Source organism: Schistocerca piceifrons, chromosome 6, assembly GCF_021461385.2.
Source record: "Schistocerca piceifrons isolate TAMUIC-IGC-003096 chromosome 6, iqSchPice1.1, whole genome shotgun sequence".
NCBI lineage: Eukaryota > Metazoa > Arthropoda > Insecta > Orthoptera > Acrididae > Schistocerca > Schistocerca piceifrons.
The window spans coordinates 298,030,729-298,052,165 of NC_060143.1; the positions used below are offsets into that span (position 1 = coordinate 298,030,729).

The following is a 21,437-nucleotide window of genomic DNA, read 5'->3' on the forward strand; positions in this document are numbered from 1 at the left end:
TCCATCAGAAGCATCTGTGGAGTCAAACATAAAGACCATTATAGGCCACATTTCAGAAACCTGAAAACATCAAGCATTATGTTCCTGTCTGTCCTGCACCATTTAACGCACAACAAGGAAAACCAACAGAACTACTAATTTTGACAGTCAGTTCATCAACACAACACTTGCCATAAACAGCAGACTGACATTCCAGCTACCAGACTTAATACAACCCCAACTCACAAACAAATGTGTTTAAACTTAAGTGAATTTTATCTGTAGTGGATGCTGTTGAACTCTATGACTGTTCCTTTACAGGGTGTTTACACTTGTCTCTTGGCAGGGTCAATTGTTTTGTGTTTTGTCAGATATCAAATGCAGTATCCTTCTTCACCTTACCATGACTGGCTTTCCTTTTGATGCTCCAGTGACAAGACTGACTTTTGTAAGCATTAGTAAAATACTCCAGGATTTCATGAGTGATATGCTTAAGATCATCTGACATGAATATTAAGAAGGTTGTTTGACAACTGATATTTTCTTGCACGAGCCTGAGTAGTGTTGGTACATGTTCAAATATTGGAGTTCTGGTAACCTTGTGTAAGAGTATGTAGCTAATTCAAAATCAGTCAAGCCTTATAGAGTCCAAGAACATGTGCAATGTTTCTACACGGACACTCAAATATTCTTGCACAAAATACTGGTTCATGTATAACTGTCATGCTTGGAATTACATGTGCAGCAGCCTTGATGTTTTTATTTTGTGCTGGCAATATGGTCAAACTGCCAACATCACAACGAAACATAAACAAATTTGTGGAAATTTTATGGACCTCCACTCCAGCCTCCCATTTTGGCATCCTAGGCAACTGCCTAGTTCACACATACTGTACACATGGCCTGTTCTCAGATTTCTCTGGTTATGCTGCCATTCAGAACAGCTTGTGGAGGAACTTGACAAGTAGCACAGATTGTGTGTGGTTTAGCCCATGAAATTTCTCTTCACAATTTTAAAAACATTTGGTTCTTGCCGCCAAAAATCACTTGTTGTATTATTATTAGAAATTATCATATCAAGCATCATTTTACAATGATACATGTTTTGTGAACGTAATACAAGGAAGGGATTAGTCATATAAGTTAGGCCTTGTGAAGTCACCAGCAATGACACATGGTTCAGATCAACTATAAACTGAATGACCCCTTTACCTGCTTGTTCAGATCAACTATAAACTGAATGACCCCTTTACCTGCTTGGACAACTGGGGTAGGTTAGGGACATGCAAGTTGTCAAAGTGGCATCCAATTGAAAGATGTACACCAGGCCATATAGCCACACAAAGTTATTACTATTTTTATTAGTCATATATACAGATCTATGAATATGCAGATGTGTTTATTGAGGAGAGAACAGAACAGCTGATGAGCAGTGGTCATGTTAAAGGAACTTCCCCAACATTTGCCTGCTTCAAATCTGCTGAATGTGAAAAGAACAAACAGTTATCTGTATCAATAAGTGATGTGTCAGATGTCAAACACACACTCAACACACAACCTCACGTACAGATACCTGTTTGTTCTCTTGATGGTCAGAAGTTCTGAAGTGGGTATATTAATAATACTGCCATATTGATATGACATGACATCATAAATAAACAATATATGAATGTAACAATGTAACAATGGTTACTAACTGGTAGTGAAACTGAAACTGGTAGTAAAAGTAACACTTGAGAGCTGTCAGGAATTGCTTTCAAATACATTTAATAAATTGAGATAGAACTGCTGACCGGTGATACTTTAGGAGGTGAAACTGGTATTGCTATCAGTAGAGAATGTGAAGGAACTAGCTCGATTGAATTTTCCATTCCTACAAATGGCAGTTACTCTTTAAATACTAATATATGATCATAACCATGTGACTTGGAATGTATGTTAAGAAGATCATCTACAATAACAAAGAATCAGATTTTAAAAAGACTGAAGAGGGGGAAGCAGCTCATGTGGGTAAGAAGGAGCTAAGAGCCAGCCATCCAGGCACTTGAGTAAAGTAATGTAAGATTCAGAACAAACTTCTTTAAGAGTAATTCATCAAAAACTTCTGTGGCTTTGTGGGCACCAGTAGAACACTCAGATAGTGAGAAGGATACAAAAAAAAATTCACTTTCCAATCCAGAAAACTGAAGATAATCCTAACACAGTGGATAAATTAATTATACAAATTTTAGGATGTATAATGTTTTTATGCTTTCATTAATTAGTTTCCTATATTTGACATTTTATGGATGGACTAACCCATCAATATTTATGCTGCTTCCAGATGAAGAGCTACAGCCAGTTCTTACATATTACCAGGGCTCATCAATAGAATCTGGACTTGTAGCAGATGCTGATGGTTTTCACTTAAACAACAAGAGTCTCACTATATTCAGTGGTGCACTCCATTATTTCAGAGTTCATCCTTCCTACTGGGAAGATCGCATAGCCAAAATTAGTGCTATGGGACTAGTTGCTGTTGAGACGTAAGTTCACATTTAATGTTCTGTGTGTCTAGCTTGTCTCTCTCAGAGAACATGTAAGTTTGTGTATGATGCTTCAACATTTAAATTTTTTGTGGAATGTGTTTGTAGCACTGGTTTCATTACAGAGTGCACACTGGGTACAAGAAAAAGTGAATAACTAGTGCAAAATTGTTGTACATCAATACTAAAGAAGAAAAATGACAACAAATTATGTTTAGTTTTGATGCAATGACTGTAATATAAATAGTGACAGCTACAGTTTGGTGGCTAATTAGTTCAGCAGTCTAGTCTTAATAATGACAGCAATTATATGGGCCAGAAACAAACTATCAAATACAACTGTGTAAGATTTAGACAATGACTGTGCCACCATCAGACATCACAACCAAATTCCAATTTATAATGAGATTACAGAAATGATTACCCTCTGAAAATCAATAATCCTTCATGCCATGTCCATATTTCTCGTAAAGTATTAAAATTTTGAGCTTGCTTGTCAAGATTTCTGTCAGGGTATTTTTGCAGTCCATCACTCACTAAAGGTACATTTCTTGACGAACTTAAATATAAAGTAATGACAGTTGTGTACAAGCACAGCAATAAACAAACAATCTCTAATTTCCCTTCTCAAAATTTTTTTCAGCAGGTTGCTCACAAGTAGAACAAGTAGAATATTGATTCCCCCCCACTACTCCACCTTTCCTTTTTGCTACCTTCTGAATACCTGTGATTGTGTAGGCCATAGAAACGAAACTGAGAAACTAATATTTTGTGACACTAATGGTATGCCTCTGCATCACTGAGATTGTGTTTACAATAGCTTGAACCACAGGAGTAAAACTAGAGTCAGAATGGAGTGATTAATTAATTAATTAATTCATACTTTGAGTTCTGTTGATCTTGAAAGAGATTTTTCAGTGATGTGGTTAAGTCAATTTATACATTAATAAACGCAAGCAGTTCTTGCAGACTACTTCTGTGGAGGATATTAATAACCAATTAGTGCTTATCTACTCACATTACAGCAATTGCTTCTAAATTACTTTATATGTGTTTATACGTAACAGCAGAAAACTTTGAAATAGGCCACTTCTACTACTCAGCTGTCATTTTAATCTAACACCTCAAAGTGTTTATTACACACAGGCTGCTATCAGCTACATACAGGACCTACACTGGCAAACTCAAGATCTGTGTAACAAAAACATTAGTATCAAGTGGAATTTACATATCTGAGTCCATATATTGTCATAAACTGGTAAGGGCACGTAGCTTATATGGAATTATTTTTACTACTAGTATTGTGAATCGTACAGTTCACACTGAATTCAGTGTTATTAACTACAAATACTTTCATGGGGCCTATGTGTTGGTATGTAGGTGAAGGAAGCCCTAGTCATTGGAAGACATTACTGCAAGGGAGTCAGTTATCAGCTGTGCACAGTATTCTTACAGCAAGCATCTGTAGAATAAATACATTTCTGGGCATAGCTGCAGTGACCCTGAAGATAGCAAAGTACTAAGTGAATGTATGCAAAGTACGTTGGCAATCCCATCTTAAGGTAAATTGTGCTGCTCTGCTCCATCAAAAAAGGATGAAGATCAGAGTTTATCCTCCCATCCACAGCAAGTTCTTTGTAAGTGGACATTCTACTTCTGTTTTTGATGTGGGTATTAAATGATTCCTTTATAACAAATTTGTAATGATCTTTGCTGATGTAAGCACATTAATTGGAAGTCCAGCCTCCACAATAAAAAAGGGAAACTAATATTGAGCTGAAGCAAAATGTTTTGGTTATGATTTTACCAACAAATTCTTGTTGTGTAATTTGAAATCAGTGACAGTTTGTAGTAGCTGCCACAGCCAAAATTAATTGCAAGTCACTAAATGGAATATTAAGGACTAAATATGGCTGTCACTGTGAGAGTAACCACTAAAAATGTCTGAAGCAGTCTCTAGCAGAACTGCATGGTAGCACAAAGGTTGGATAAAGCCATTTTTTGAGCACAGTCATACTATAATACCAGCATTGAACTATTTTCTCCACATTCTGACAATGTCTATTCCTACAGTTGTTTATATATTTTATATTTCTCCAAATGTAAGTTATACATCTGCATACACTGGTCATCTTTTCATAAGTCAGTTTGGTACTCAATATGAAAATCATACACATCACTTCATGTATTTGTAATAGCATATGAGCTGAGTTCCTTACGGAATCTGGGGTAATAAGTACAATACTCCATCATCAGAATTCTGTGCATTTTGTACTTCTGGATTAAGTGTACAATTATTTCATTGTAAGATATGGATTTTTGAAACACTTTTAGTTTGTGCTGGAGTAGTATGAAGTTTTGGTTGATAAATGTGCCAGAGCTGTGTCATAACTATCTTCTGATAATGCTATGTTTCCTCTCATGTGAGCTGTAAGAAATTCCCATCTTTCATATGACTTTTTAATACGATGAGGTTTTTCTCTAAGATTTAGAAATGCTTCAGAAAAAAATGAATTGCACGTGCACTGACAGTGAGATACATTTTCTGCAGAACGCATACCAGTCATTTTCTATATTTTGTTTACTTATTGTTTCTGCTTTGTATAATTTGACTGAAAATAAGAAGTACTAAATATTTCTTTGGCTTTCTTCTTTCCAATGTTCCAGAATCAAAGGTGGAACTTCTGTTTGTCTGCATTTTTGCAGCAATTTACAGAGTACATTCTTAATTTTTTTTTAATTATTACTTTCGTGAAATACAATGATGAAGCATTTTAAACAGAACTGTGTAGGTCATATTAGTATGCAAAACAAGATGCATGGTGCAGGCTAATGATGTAATTTTTTTGCTGAATTTACATGTCTGGACACTAATGACTACTGTACTCTGCCCCTCCCTCACATCATTTGTTGAATGTCCTGTCTTTATGGTTGACTCTTATAATAAGCTTCAAGAGGAATAAGATTTACAATAAACTTTTTACTTATCTTATCTTACTTTGACTCCTGTTCTTCTTGTCTAGTGGCTGATTTTTGAAACTGAAATTTTTTGACAAAATATGTTCTCATGGTTCCAACTGAAGTATTAAGTTTGAAGTGAGCCTGCACTATATTTTTTGTTTTACTCAAAATTTTATTCTCATACATTTTTCTATATCACACTGTCTTTACAATTTCCATGTCAACAAGGCCAAAAATTACATTTTTCTTCCAAAAAATAAAACACGTCTGATCACATCAGAGGCACGCCCATTACTGCCTCACTACACTACTGTACCTCACTGTACTAACAATATTCCAAAGGGCTTACAAATTCTCTTGACAAATGAACCTCTATTAATTCATATTATTATTCCACAAGTGAATCCAGAAATTAACATAACAAATAGCACCAAACTGCGTAATCAATTATAGAAATTTCAAGTGTGCCAAATATTTCGTAATTTCAAATGTTTCTTTTAAAAAAATCAACTGTACATTCAGAACTAGTACATATCAATTGTAACAAAGAAAATAAAATAATTTCTTTTTTACAGATTTTAGCCTGAGGTATAATACATCGGGTAGAAAATCATATGAAATTCTTTTTAGAAAAGCACCTGAGATATTATCAATCTATTCAACATTCAAGAAAATATTTTTTGTATTGATTACTTGTGTTGAGGGAAGATAACACTAGAGGAAGCTGTCCCTTTACAATACACCCCTCATATAATTTGGAAACAATGTGTTTACAATATTTTGTGACTTGCTGTCAGGTTTGCCAAACAGTGTATAAAATGATGCCAAAAGATGGAATACAGATGAATAGAAGTACCTAATACATATTTATAGAAAATGTAAGAAAAGTGTCTACCATACAAGTAATAATTTATACACTCCTGGAAATGGAAAAAAGAACACATTGACACCGATGTGTCAGACCCACCATACTTGCTCCGGACACTGCGAGAAGGCTGTACAAGCAATGATCACACGCACGGCACAGCGGACACACCAGGAACCGGGGTGTTGGCTGTCGAATGGCGCTAGCTGCGCAGCATTTGTGCACCACCGCCGTCAGTGTCAGCCAGTTTGCCGTGGCATACGGAGCTCCATCGCAGTCTTTAACACTGGTAGCATGCCGCGACAGCGTGGACGTGAACCGTATGTGCAGTTGACGGACTTTGAGCGAGGGCGTATAGTGGGCATGCGGGAGGCCGGGTGGACGTACCGCCGAATTGCTCAACACGTGGGGCGTGAGGTCTCCACAGTACATCGATGTTGTCGCCAGTGGTCGGCGGAAGGTGCATGTGCCCGTCGACCTGGGACCGGACCGCAGCGACGCACGGATGCACGCCAAGACCGTAGGATCCTACACAGTGCTGTAGGGGACCGCACCGCCACTTCCCAGCAAATTAGGGACACTGTTGCTCCTGGGGTATCGGCGAGGACCATTCGCAACCGTCTCCATGAAGCTGGGCTACGGTCCCGCACACCGTTAGGCCGTCTTCCGCTCACGCCCCAACATCGTGCAGCCCGCCTCCAGTGGTGTCGCGACAGGCATGAATGGAGGGACGAATGGAGATGTGTCGTCTTCAGCGATGAGAGTCGCTTCTGCCTTGGTGCCAATGATGGTCGTATGCGTGTTTGGCGCCGTGCAGGTGAGCGCCACAATCAGGACTGCATACGACCGAGGCACACAGGGCCAACACCCGGCATCATGGTGTGGGGAGCGATCTCCTACACTGGCCGTACACCACTGGTGATCGTCGAGGGGACACTGAATAGTGCACGGTACATCCAAACCATCATCGAACCCATCGTTCTACCATTCCTAGACCGGCAAGGGAACTTGCTGTTCCAACAGGACAATGCACGTCCGCATGTATCCCGTGCCACCCAACGTGCTCTAGGAGGTGTAAGTCAACTACCCTGGCCAGCAAGATCTCCGGATCTGTCCCCCATTGAGCATGTTTGGGACTGGATGAAGCGTCGTCTCACGCGGTCTGCACGTCCAGCACGAACGCTGGTCCAACTGAGGCGCCAGGTGGAAATGGCATGGCAAGCCGTTCCACAGGACTACATCCAGCATCTCTACGATCGTCTCAATGGGAGAATAGCAGCCTTCATTGCTGCGAAAGGTGGATATACACTGTACTAGTGCCGACATTGTGCATGCTCTGTTGCCTGTGTCTATGTACCTGTGGTTCTGTCAGTGTGATCATGTGATGTATCTGACCCCAGGAATGTGTCAATAAAGTTTCCCCTTCCTGGGACAATGAATTCACGGTGTTCTTATTTCAATTTCCAGGAGTGTACATATATCAGAACATGGCACTCAGATTTTCAGAACTGTAGAACATTCTGTCACAAGACAATTGATACAAAGTCAAAACTACAACATTATAATAATAAACTATGGAAAGAAATCAGAGATAAGGTAAATTACTAGAATTACAAATTGCAAGGTTAAATCCATAAAGTCACACCTTCAAAATCTTCAAAAGAGAAGAAAAAAAATTCAGAGCCTAAGTGTATGATGAGTGCACCAACTTGAAAAACTCACAACAATGGGTACAAACCAGAAGAAAATACTCAATCATGAGTAGGAATATAGCACAAAATCAATCAGTCACATAAACCAGAATATGCAAGAGTATGTTGACTCATGGAAGGACAAAATAATAAGAAAATATTAGGACCTAAGCTTACAATATGTGTAACAACCCATAAACCCAAACCACACCAGGTATAAACCCGCAAAAAAAAATTCAACATAACAAAATCAATAAAGTTCATATTCATATCAATAAGTTCAATCATATGTAAAGAGTAGTTATAATAAGCACCTATCCTTAATCAATAGTTGCACACTCTCCTTGAGTACACACACACAGTAGCGATGACCAGGGTACCCAAACCAGAGTTAAGCATGAGTTTGCCCACAACTCAAGTTCCAATGAGATGCAATATTGCAGTACTCAGGATAAATACAGGTAAACAGAGTCATAATTAGCTTTGAATTATGACATAATCATGTAACTTGAGGACCATAGTCAGCATATGAAATCAGACATGTATACATCTTGTTATACTGTCTATACTAGTAAATGTCTTCCACACTATTTGTTAATTGTTCATACAAACTAACCTATGTACATAGGGGCTTAGAAGAATCGGTTACAATTGATAACCAAAATACATACTGATTTACAGTTAGATAATCTAATGGGAAATTTATACCTCTACTTGAAAAAAATGTACATTTATGTGGAATAACATTGTCTTTGGCAGTCTTGGCTACCGATTTACAAATCTCAGTAACAACACTGATGTAGTTGACAGATGCTTGAGTACATTACTCAGCACCTATGATCTCTTGTAAGTTGTCTGGACATCAAATACTACATCCACACTGTCTTTACAGGGATTTATACACATTACTGGTATCATAACATTGCTTTGGGTAGTCATGTTGTCAGGTAAAGATTGAACGTAATGAATGGATTCCATGACACAACAAACATCACTTGTTGCAGAAGGAACACAAACTATATTACTGTCAAAATTACAATTCCTGGATAGATCCTCTTTCACTTCATTTCACCAATTTGGATACAAATTTTGACTAACCACAGGTAACTTATTCCAGAATGCACATTTATCTATGTTGTCATTAATCTGGCCCCAAACAAACTTTGCACTTAGCTGCCTTGATTTCAGACTTGTAAATCTTTCTCACTTTCATGTACATTTCCTTGTCAGCATTATTGTGCTTGGACCTATCATGATAGAGTAGCATTCTGATTCTTATTCTACTTAGATGTGGGGTGTACCAGCATTCTAGATTTTGTGGTTCAGTGTAACGATTTTGCTTTGATATTTTCTGGCAGCATTCAGGACAACATGCTTCAAAATTTTCAGTTAACTGTTCTAGAAATTTGGTAGTAGATTCATTTGCACCTATGGTGGTTATTATTTTGGCCCATTTTATTAAATTCAGTTTACTTATCAACTTGTTTAACTTTGATTTGTTAATTGGTCTTATATTTTTTCTATAATCTGTGTAAGTTTTAGTTGATTTACTGTTAAGAAGTGTCTGAGCCATAGTCACTCATGATCTGAAATGCCTAGCTTGATTGTGTTGAATTCTGTTTTGTTTAGACGAAAATTACAAATTGTGTTATCTAGACATGCTTCCTGTCTTGTGGGTTTGTCATTTACACAACTGAAGTTAAGAGATCTTAATGTGTTTAGCAAGTGATCAACCTTTCTATTCTTAAACCTAATGTCTATATTGATATCACCAAATATTAGTACTCTGTAGTTTTTGTATTTGTGTAGCAAGAGTATCAGTTTCTCCAGCAGCTCCACAAACAGGTCTTCATTGTGTTTTGGGGGACGGTATACTGAAGCTATTATAATTTCTTGGTTTGGTAACATTATGACTGCAGCTTCAAATTTTGCTTCTATGCACAGTCCACTTACATCTATAACTTCATAGATTAGGTTCACACTTTCATTTCATTTTTTCATTTTTCATTTTATTATCTTCCTGTATATCATTTACATGATGTAGGAATTGTCACAACAAAGGTATCATACTAGTACAAGTACTACAGACACAATAATGGAATATCACTTTCAAGACATTTTTTAAAAGTGCAAGTTTAGACATACAAATTAAAATTTTTGGCAATAAATTTACACACAATCAAAGTACTCATCTACGTCATAGAAAGTTTTGCTTAAAAGGTAATTTTTAAGTTCAGTCTTAAATTTTACTTCATCTATTATTGCCTTCATGTACACTGGCAGAGCAGTGTAGAGTTTTATTCCAAAATAACTTACATGCTTTTGGGTTTGTGTTGTCCTTACCCTTTCTACATACAAATTCTTACGAGTTCTAGTATTATAATTATGGCAGTCCTCATTTGTACGTAGATTTTTCATATGTACTCTTGTACACAGAATGCTTTTAAAAATATACAGTGATGGTATTGTGAGTATTTGCAGTTCTTTGAAAAGGGGCCTACAATGAGTTCTTGGAGAGTTATGTGTTATGATTCATACAGCTCTTTTCTGAAATTTGAAGATATCTGTTAAGCTTGATTTAGTTTTACCCCAGAACACTATGCCATAAGACACGATGGACTGAAAGTAAGCAAAATACACTAGTCTAGTACAGTCTATTTTTAACATATACAGATACACCACCATGTTTAATACTTGTGCTACAGTAACTGGCTGCCAATTCATATCCAAATGGTGCACTTCATTTTAGTTCCTTATTGCTGAGCCAGTGTTTATTTATCGAAATAACAGTGCAGTTTAAGTTTTCCAGCCAATACTGAAGTTCATGAAGTTTGTTCTTATGAAACTCCACATAAATATGTAAGAACATTACACTTGTACTTATCATACTGCGGTTTTGCTGTAGCCCTTCAGCAAAAAATCATTGAGATTGGATGGAACTGCTGCTTTCCTCTTCCTCAGTATACGACCATCTGATGAGTTTTCCAATGTTGACTGCTTCTTCAGATGGAATGGTGATGAAGTTCTTGTCTTGTTAAGGGGAAGAGTGGCCAATAAATATAGACTATGGATGGAAGTCTGTTGCTAAGGCACAATACTCAAAATTTCTGGGTATCTGCATTGATGAGAAATTGAATCGGAAGAAACACGTCAATGATCTGCTGAAACGGTTAGGTTCAGCTACTTATGCTATTAGGGTTACTGCAAATTTTGGTGATAAACATATCAGTAAAGTAGCCTACTATGCCTATTTTCATTCACTGCTTTCATATGGCATCATATTTTTGGGCAATTCATTATTAAGAGAGAACGTATTCATTGCACAAAACCATGTAATCAGAATAATAACTGGAGCCCACCCAAGATCACCTTGCAGACATTTATCTAAGGAACTCAGGATATTCACAGTACCTTTGCAATACATATATTCACTTATGAAATTTGTCATTAATAACCCATCCCAATTAAAAAATAACAGTGAAGTGCATAGCTACCATGCTAGAAGAAAGTATGATATTCACTATTCTGGAACAAATCTCACTTTGACAATGAAAGGTGTGAATTATGCTGCCAGAAAAATCTTTGGTCATTTGCCAAATAGCATTAAAAGTCTGACAGATAGCCAACCAACATTTAAAAGCAATTTAAAGAATTTCTGAATGACAACTCCTTCTACTCAATAGATCCAATTCTTAGATATGAAGTATTAAATGTAAATAATAGTAATAATAATTAATTAATTAATTATTTTGTGTAAAGGAAACTTAATCCTAAAGTGACACATTCCACACCATTATGAGATATCATATTAATGACCTATAGAACAGCCCGCATCTCGTGGTCGTGCGGTAGCATTCTCGCTTCCCACGCCCGGGTTCCCGGGTTCGATTCCCGGCGGGGTCAGGGATTTTCTCTGCCTCGTGATGGCTGGGTGTTGTGTGCTGTCCTTAGGTTAGTTAGGTTTAAGTAGTTCTAAGTTCTAGGGGACTTATGACCACAGCAGTTGAGTCCCATAGTGCTCAGAGCCATTCGAACCATTTGAACCTATAGAACAAGGATTAATTTATGTATGTATGTATGATGATGAGTATCATGTATTTGTGGAGATTAAGGAAGTTTCAGTTATTTGTGAATCATGTTGACAATACAGATAAGGTAAGTGATGACATTGTAAGTGAGAATCATGGAATACCAATCCAGGCAAAGCAGTTTTTTTTATTAATGTCATGCAGAGTAATGATCCAAACAGCAAACGTCAGTTATCTGCATATATATATATATATATACTGAACTCAGTGAATAAATGCAAAGTTGTATGGGAAATTATTAAAACAGAAACTAACTGTGATGATAAATTATACAAGACACCAATTCCACCTGATATTCTAAATGCACATTTTGTCAGTCCTCAATCAGATAACAGTGTACTGGAGAATGTGAGTAAGACAGAGGCACTGCTGCCAGAAATGAACAGTAAGCAGACAGACAGCTTTCACTGGACTTGTGTAACTGAGAAGATTGTCAATGAATCGATAGCTAAGCTCAGTAATTCTAGAGCAGAGGATTACTATGGTCTCTCAAATTATGTTATTAAATACACCAGAAAACAAACTGTTATGCCACTGACTAAAATAATCAACAAAATTTTAATTGAAGGTAATTATCCAGAATGTTTAAAAATATCTGCAGTTAAACCAGTACATAAGAAAGGAGCTATAGCATCACCAGATAGCTATCGACCAATATCACTTATACCCATAATATCAAAAATAATAGAATACTGCATGCATAAACAGATGAGTCAATATTTTGAACATAATGATATACTCACCTCCTCATAGTATCGTTTCAGATCTAGCCTTTCTACAGTCAAGGCAGTATGGTAGCAAAAATATGTAATTGTTTTGGAAATAAAGATATTATCTGTGCAACACCATTAGACCTCAGGAAAGCTTTTGATATGGTCTCCCACAATATTCTCACAAAAAAAACTCTACCACTACGGAGTGAGAGAGAATGCTCTATGCCGCATGCATAGATTTATCTGCAGTTGCATCATGTGATGCAGTGCTATATGCTGATGACACAACACTCATCACATGTGGTACCAATCTTTAAAATGTGCAACACAGCATGGCAGTGGCAATGGAGATGTGCACTACGTGGTTTGAGGCAAATGTGCTGCAGAAGAATGATAGTAAAACTGAAGCTATTGTATTCAATCTGAACGCTCCAAAACAGTAAAATTATTAGAATCTCATATAGATCAAAAGCTCAGCTTGGATACCCACACAGGAAAGATACGTGGCAAATAGGTACAGGCCATATATCTGCAGTGTCAGTAAAGGGCTTCTGTTGTATGCATACTTTGCATTCTTCCATTTGCACCTGAGTTATGGAATACTGTTATGATGCAATTCTGTAGGCTCAAAATTAGTCTTTAAATGACAAAAGAAAGCCATAATGTGCATAGCAGAGCTTAGCCCATATGAATAATATTGAGATTATTTCAAGAAACTAAATATAATGACAGTGCCTGGCCTGTATATTTACAACTGCCTTCGTTAAAGAGAATCTGAGTAAGTTTAACTTATGGAGAAGAGTTCATGACCATAACATAAGAAGTGGACATACAAGTAATATGCCATATGCTAGGCTTGCAAAGACATATAACAGCTACAAATATCTTGGTCCTGTCTACTTCAACAAATTACCTGGAAATGCATACACAGTACCAGTAAATAAATTTAAAACTAGTCTTTCAAGGTGGATCGAAAGTAAAGTAATTTACTCTGCTGAAGAGTTCCTTGAGTATGTAACAATGACCCACTTTCCTTATGAGAATGAACTATAAAGTAACTGCAAACTATACATTTGCCACACTGTGCAACTATTTTATTACTGTTTCATGTACTTATTGATAATTATCTGTTTGATTATCTATTTGTCATTCACTGAACTATGTAGTTCACTTATCTTGTATTTGATCTGTTAGGAAACTTTTTATTGTTATTGACATTTGCACAAATACGTATTGTATCCATCGTGGATTATTATATTGTAGTTAACATTTGTCGTGTTTACATTTACATTATTATTATTATTGCAATTATTATTATGTAAACTCTGATGACACCAATTGCATGTAAATATGCTTAATAGTGAAATAAAGCATCTGTATTTGTATCAATGGTGTTATGCCATTTACTGTACAGAATTGTATAAACCATGTTTTCTCAAAATTTAGTGAGACTCCATTTGCAGAGAACCACTTAATAATTTTCTGAAAGTCATTATTTGCAATTTCCTAAGCTGATTCTTGCTTCTTGGGTGTGATTACTATACCTGTATCATCAGCAAAAAGAACTAGCTTTGCATCTTCATGAATATAGAGTGGCAAGTCGTTAATATATATTAAGAACAATAAGAGAGCAAAGACTGAGCCCTGTGGGACACCATTCTTGATACTTCCCCAGTTAGAGGACTCTCCTGGTTTTTGCAGACTATCTGTACTGTTAATTTCAACCTTCTGCATCCTTCCAGTTAAGTATGAATTAAACCATTTGTGCCCTGTTCCACTCATACCACAATACTTAGCTTATCCAGAAGAATTTCATGATTCACACAATCAAAAGCCTTTGAGAGTTCACAAAATATCCCAATAAGTGATGTTCAGTTATTCAGTGCATTTAATATTTGATGAGTGAAAGCATATACAGCATTTTCTGTTGAAAAGCCTTTCTGAAAACCAAACTGCTATTTTGTTAGTACTTCATTTTTACAAATATGTGATGCTACTCTTGAATACATAACTTTTTCAAGAATTTTGGATAAAGCAGTCAAAGTGAGATTGGGTTGTAGTTGTTACCATCAGATCTATCCCCTTTTTTATGCAATGGTTTAACAATAGGGAATTCAGTCTATCTGGAAAAATGCCCTGTTTCAGTGAGCTACTATATATGTGGCTCAGAATCCTACTTATTTGTTGGGAACAAGTTTTTAGCATTCTGTTAGAAAAGCCATCAATTCCATGCGAGCTTTTACTTTTGAGTGAATTTATTATTTTCCTAATTTCGGTAGGAGAGGTGGGTTGAATTTCAGTTTTATCAAATTGCATAGGTATTGCCTCTTCCATATAGTGCCTTGCATTTTCTAATGAATAACTGGATCCTATTTTCTCTACAACACTTAAAAAATGATTATTAAAAATGTTTTCTATTTCTGACTTCTTGTTAACAAACTTTTCATTTTGTTTGATAGAAATACAGTCTTCCTGTGCTCTTGGTTTCCCAGTTTCCCTTTTCAAAATATTCCAAATAATTTTAATTTTATTATCAGATGTGCTAATTTCAGACATAATGCACATACTTCTGGACTTTTAATAACTTTTCTTAATGCAGTGGAGTAGTTTTTATGATGTTTCACTGTTTTGGGATCATTACTCCTCCTAGGTGTTTACAAGATATTTTTATCCCTTTAGTAAGCCAAGGCTTTTTACATGGTTTCTTGCAATTATATTTCACTGTTTTCTTAGGGAAACTGTTTTCAAATATACTCACAAAGGTATCATGAAATAGGTTAAATTTTAAATTAGCATCATGTTCCCTGTACACCTCATCCCAGTTTGTTGCAAGCTTTCCCTAAAATTTTGAATTGTTAAATCGTTAATGGAACGCACTATTTTGGAGGACTGTTTTGGCATTACTGTATGGAGCTATATCATATACTGTAACTAGCTGTGCATCATGATCAGACAGACCATTCGTAACAGGAAAAGCTTTTATTTGATTAAATTTATCTTGGTCTATGAAAACATTATCTCACAGTGTGCTGCTTTCCTGTACCACAAAATATATTTAAAAACCTTTTCTCGAAAATTTGATATGTTCCCCAACTTCTCTATCAACAATACAACATGTGCTCACACAAACTCAATTCTAGGAATGCCAAACAAGAAAAAATATCATTTTGACATTTTCGATGATCATGCAAAGGCCTTTGGTTGTGTAGATCATAAAATTCTGCTAAGGAAACTAAAATGGTGTTGCAGTAAATGTCTTCTTCTTGAATGAATAAAACGTTATCTTAACTATAGAGAATGAGAGGCCAAGTTAGTAAATGATTAAATTCAGAGAGGGAAAACATTCAGCATGATATGCTGCACGTGTTGGTGTTTGGCTCACTCATGATACTGGTCTGCATAAATGATGTACTTGAGACATTGAAGAACTCTTCAAAAATGAAATGTTTTATGATGACATGAACAAATTGACAAAAGGCCCAAACACATCTGTGCCAGACACAACCAGGAGAATGGTGGAACAGGCTTACAAATGGTTCACAGACAACAGTTTTAACACTTTATAGTACAAAAATTATATTATGTAATTTTTAAAGAAATAAAAATAATTTACATATACCTGAAATACAGTCAGTGGCTCAATGTTAAAGTGCCACCTAATAGATCCAAAGGTCTCAGGTTCAGTCTGCAGTCAGTCCTAGACTTTTTAGCTGTCACTTATCACTTTTTTGACCTCTGGCAATGTTTATTAATGTGAAAAATACTTAGTTGCACTGTGATTGAGAGGTCAATTTAAATTGTACGTCCTCTTATATCTGGTTGGGTAAGTCAGTTTGAAGGTCAAAGGGAGGCAACAGGATACCACCTTCAATACCACCATGCTTAGTAAAGCACTGTGACATGCAAACCAACCTTCAGTTTGATAACTCCCTTACTTACTTACTTGTTTACAAGTACCAAAAGGAATAAAACAAAAAAAAATGAAAATTACTGCTTCTATGGGCAGTTCACATTACCATTATCTAGGTGATTATACATGCGTTTTATATGTGTCTATTGATGGTACTACTCTTTGACCACCTGAAGGCTCCATGTATGAAGTTCTTGGGTATCCAAATGGATAAATAAACTGAGGTGGAACCAGGACGTGAACAGGCTAACCAAAAACTCAGTTCTGTCTTATTTCTCATTGTGTTGACCTGAAGACAGGATCACCTGAGTGCTGTGTACACTTTCACTAAATTCTCTCCTATGGAATAATTTAATGGGGTGTTGCAACTAAGGTGAAAGAAGTATTTATTCAACAGAAAGGTGCAGTAAGCATAGAGTGTAGATGATGACTGAATATCTTGCAGAAGCCTCTTCAGGGAGTTAGGGGATCTTGCACATACATTTCAATACATACACATCCTAAAAGTATTTGTGGTTAAAAACAAGAGCAAATTTAGGAAGAACCTTGCAAGTCACAACCACAGTACCAGAAATAGAAATAATTACCATATCGACTATACATCAGTCTCTGGGGTAGAGAATGAAGTTTTATATTTTGGTGTAAAAGTCTACAAGAGATTGCCAGCAGACATTAGGCAGAAAATAAAACATCACAATAATTTAAAAAGAAAGTAGAAGAATGCCTCATTAGGCATTCTTTCTTTGCAGTATTAGATAAAACTGGCAGCTCGGTAGTGCAGGAGGAGAAAGCGGATCTGTAGCTTTTTTAAAGTAGCACTTCTCACATACATATCACATATAAATTAAAATAGTCATTGTTAGAAAATATAATATGGACAAATAAAAATCTACTCATGGAGGTGCGAAAAAATTCATATAACATCCACAAACATATGAGTTTATGGAAACAGTGCCTCCTACTTCTGGCAGAAGGTTTAAAGGGAAAAGAAGACAGATGAAGAAAAAAAACTGGTGAGGTTTAGGAATGGGAAGAGTTATGGAAAAGTTGCTCAGAATGGTGGATTAGGGAAGGCTTATTGAACTGGATAAGAAGGAAAGGTCAGTTGTTGTTGTCTACACCAGATGATATTTGAAAGCTAGAGACCTTTCAGGTGGGAAGACAGAGTAGTATACAAGACAGAGTTTACTGAAAAAACATCATGAAAGAGACATAAGATCAGAAAACTCAGTGCATTATACATTGTAGATATGCAGATAATGCCACATTTTGCATCTTCTAATAGTCTTAATTGTAATATTGATATCAGAGAAAGACAGAAGGGCTGTGTAAAATAGATTGCCCCTGCAAATGTTTAGAGATATTAATGAAACCCACAAAATAAGCTAACATATGCAAGAGCCACAAACTGAATTTTGTGAATAAATGTACTTGTTTGCTAAGTAGAAAATTTTCTCATGTTATTGTGTCAGGGAATGTATTTAACACTTGTACCACAACTGATGCAAAGAATTTATGAAAGACTGATAAGAACATGTGAATCCTGAGGTTTACATAGAGTGCTTTATAAATAGTATATTTACAGGTATCCAGAAAGGTTCAAAATTTAATTTGTGTAACATTTTCATGCCTGATATAGTTGTCTCCTGCATAATGCTTTAAGTGATGGTACCATCTGTCTTTGCTGTCTGGAATAGAAGAAGCTTCAGTCTGGTTATAATTAAAAAAATGAACCATTTATTAAACACATAAAATATTATATGAATCCCTTGCTAAAACTAACACAGCTTTATCTGATCTCACATATCAATGCATACCTTTTAAGGAAAACATTACATGTGACATGTCAGCAATACTGAAAAATTTTTACGCCTACATTTCAAACTTTTCATTCTTCATTTAATTTGTGTTTATAACACAAATTTCTGTAACATCAGAAATAGATGGTCTAAATGCCAATATGTTTTAGGTATGTACCATGGAACTTACATGAACCTGAAGAGGGTGTTTATGACTTTGGAGATGGGGACAGAGAATTCTCTCCATTTTTGGATCTGGACTTATTTATTCAAAAAGTTTATGAAGCCAATCTTCTGATGCTGATACGACCAGGACCATACATATGTGCAGAGTGGGAATTTGGTGGATTACCAAGGTACTACAAAGTTTATGATTACATTGTTACTGAATTATGATTATCAGTATACAATGAAAACGGTACATTTATATAATGTTGTTGAAGTAAAAATGTGAAAGCTTAATGGTGAAGACTCATGTCAAGTCAAACTTTGAGTAAGACTAGAACTCAACTCTAATTTGAATATTGACCTGAAGAGTATGAATCTGCATCTCAACCAGCCAGACATGACCTATAGATTAACAACTAGTTGCAAGAGGAGTAGAGACAACTGCATGTCATTTATAGGCATCATAGATTGAGGTTGGACACAGAACTAACCCAGCTTAAATTTTGAGTTGAACAAATGGATCACCAGAAAATAAATTTAAAAAAATCTTTATTGATGAAAAATCCAGGGTGCAACAGCAACATAACTACTTACATGCGGACAGATCACAACTCACCAAATAACTTGCCAAACACTCTTTATTTTTCCCTTTTATTTCCCCCTCCTTCCCTGTCTTTGGGTACTTTTCTGCTGTTTAGCGCATCTCCTGTCAGCAGAGTAGTGCTCTATCTTCTAAAGAACTGAATTTAATTCATAATACAGAACATGTATAACTGTACAGAGTACATGAGCTAAACTTATGTAAAGCAGAATATGCCTCAGTAACATCCTTCATGCATGACATTTCCTCAGTTAGTTACAAAAATGTAAAATTTGTGAACTAATGACTACCATTAAAAATACAGATTCTGTATGCAATATACAGAAATATAATAGAAACACATAAAGGACATCACTTATTTTCAGCGTAACACATATTTACATGAATGAGATTAAAGGCACTTAAGTGAATTTAGTATCTGACTAAGCCACAGTCTACCATCATATCCATGCCCCTAGTTATGCTATTCACACAGACATCATAGGAGAACCTATGGTTGAGGTGTTCTGAAATCATAGATTGACGCATCAGAGACAATCAGAGTCTGAGTCAGGCCTGAAGGTGTGCTCAGGTAACCTAATGGTTTTGGTGAGAGGTCACAAAAAAGAATGAAGTTTGAATTGCTGCTTGCACAAATTTTCAATTCTCATGTGACTCTAATTTTTGACATTCAGATAAAATAAACATAAGAACCTGTAGCGTCTACTAGTTCATAATATTTTAACTTGTGTGACAGTTAAAAGCTTTAACTAAGACCCCATGTTTTACTTCTCTTTTTGTGAAGTGGCTTGACAACAGCTTGTTTAAGTCTGTCTGGAAAAATACCACTACAAAAATGTTATAATATATGTAACTCAATATATTATACAGTTCAGCTGAACAGCATTTCATTATTTTAGTGGCTTTCACATCTAAATAATCAGCAAATATTTTGAAATAGTTGTCATTGATGATTACTTTGTTGATTACTTTTGGGTAAACACACAATAATTTTCCCTAAGAAGTTTTGAGATTTTTATTTGACAGACTGTAGTTAGGTAGAGTATTTGTTGTAACTTCTGTAATTAATTTGGGAAGTCCAGACACAAACTGTTAGTTTCAGTCTCGCAGACTGTACCCCCTTTCATCTGTAAATTTTTATGGCTATAAACAATTGTATTTTTGTCTCTGCTTTTGATGCTCAGTATGTGGAAAGATGTTACATGCCACATATTCTAATGTCTAGATTTACTGTTTATGTAAACTATCCCATTTTAAATGTAAAGTTTATTTACTTAAGACCTAATTGAGTACAGCAGAAGCACATCCATTCAGTTTCTCTATTTTAAAGATGATCTACTGACAGATATTATACTAAGGCAGGTATTTCATATAATTCTGCTAATCTTTGCACAAAATCAGTTGTTCTTATTAATTATTTTTATCTGTCCTTTCAATTTTGCTCTTACTTTTATCTGTGAAATTATACACATTTTTTTTTCTTTGCAAGTGTCGCTGCTTTATATATAAATTGTCCTGAGAAAGCATACTTGTGAAGTTTCAAGAACCGGTTTGACTAATGGCTCTATCAAGAACCGGTTTGACTAATGGCTCTAGATTCTAGAATATACTGCAACTCCCTATGTACCACCCACATAGGGATCATGAGGACAAGATTAGCTTAATTACAGCATACACAGAGGCATTTTAACAATCATTCTTCCTGTGCTCCATATGTGAATGGAATGAGAAATAACACTAATAACTGGTACAATTGGATATACCCTCTGCCATTAACTTCAGATCGGTTTGCAGAATATAGATATAGATGTGACATATAAAAATAATGACCTGTGGGAAATGTGAAAAGGACAGTTTGCTACCTACAACATAAAGGAGAAATTGAGTGAGAGACAGACATATTGAAAAAGACTGCTAGATATCATTAGCTATCAAACTGTCCTTGATCAGATGTAGACAGAACACACACATTCAAACATGCATAACTCACACACATGTGGCGACTGTTATTTTTAAGGTGCTAAAGCCTTAATGCAGCTATGACTGGGTTAACCCTAAATCGTTACTGGGGAGGGTAATGAGGTACAGAAGGAGGCTGAGGGGTGGGATGGGAAGGGGAAGGGTTAGCAGAGCAAGG

General features: G+C 35.9%; 1 protein-coding gene across 1 annotated transcript in view; it reads left to right on the forward strand.

The window, feature by feature from the left end:
* The window catches only part of LOC124802903 (beta-galactosidase-1-like protein 2), a 93,441-nt gene that overhangs the window by 23,679 nt on the left and 48,325 nt on the right, over nucleotides 1–21,437 (forward strand). Inside the window, exons 2-3 of the mRNA XM_047263967.1 lie at nucleotides 2,303–2,504; nucleotides 18,702–18,887. Coding sequence (XP_047119923.1) covers nucleotides 2,303–2,504; nucleotides 18,702–18,887 — 388 coding nt within the window. The remainder of the gene's footprint in view (nucleotides 1–2,302; nucleotides 2,505–18,701; nucleotides 18,888–21,437) is intronic.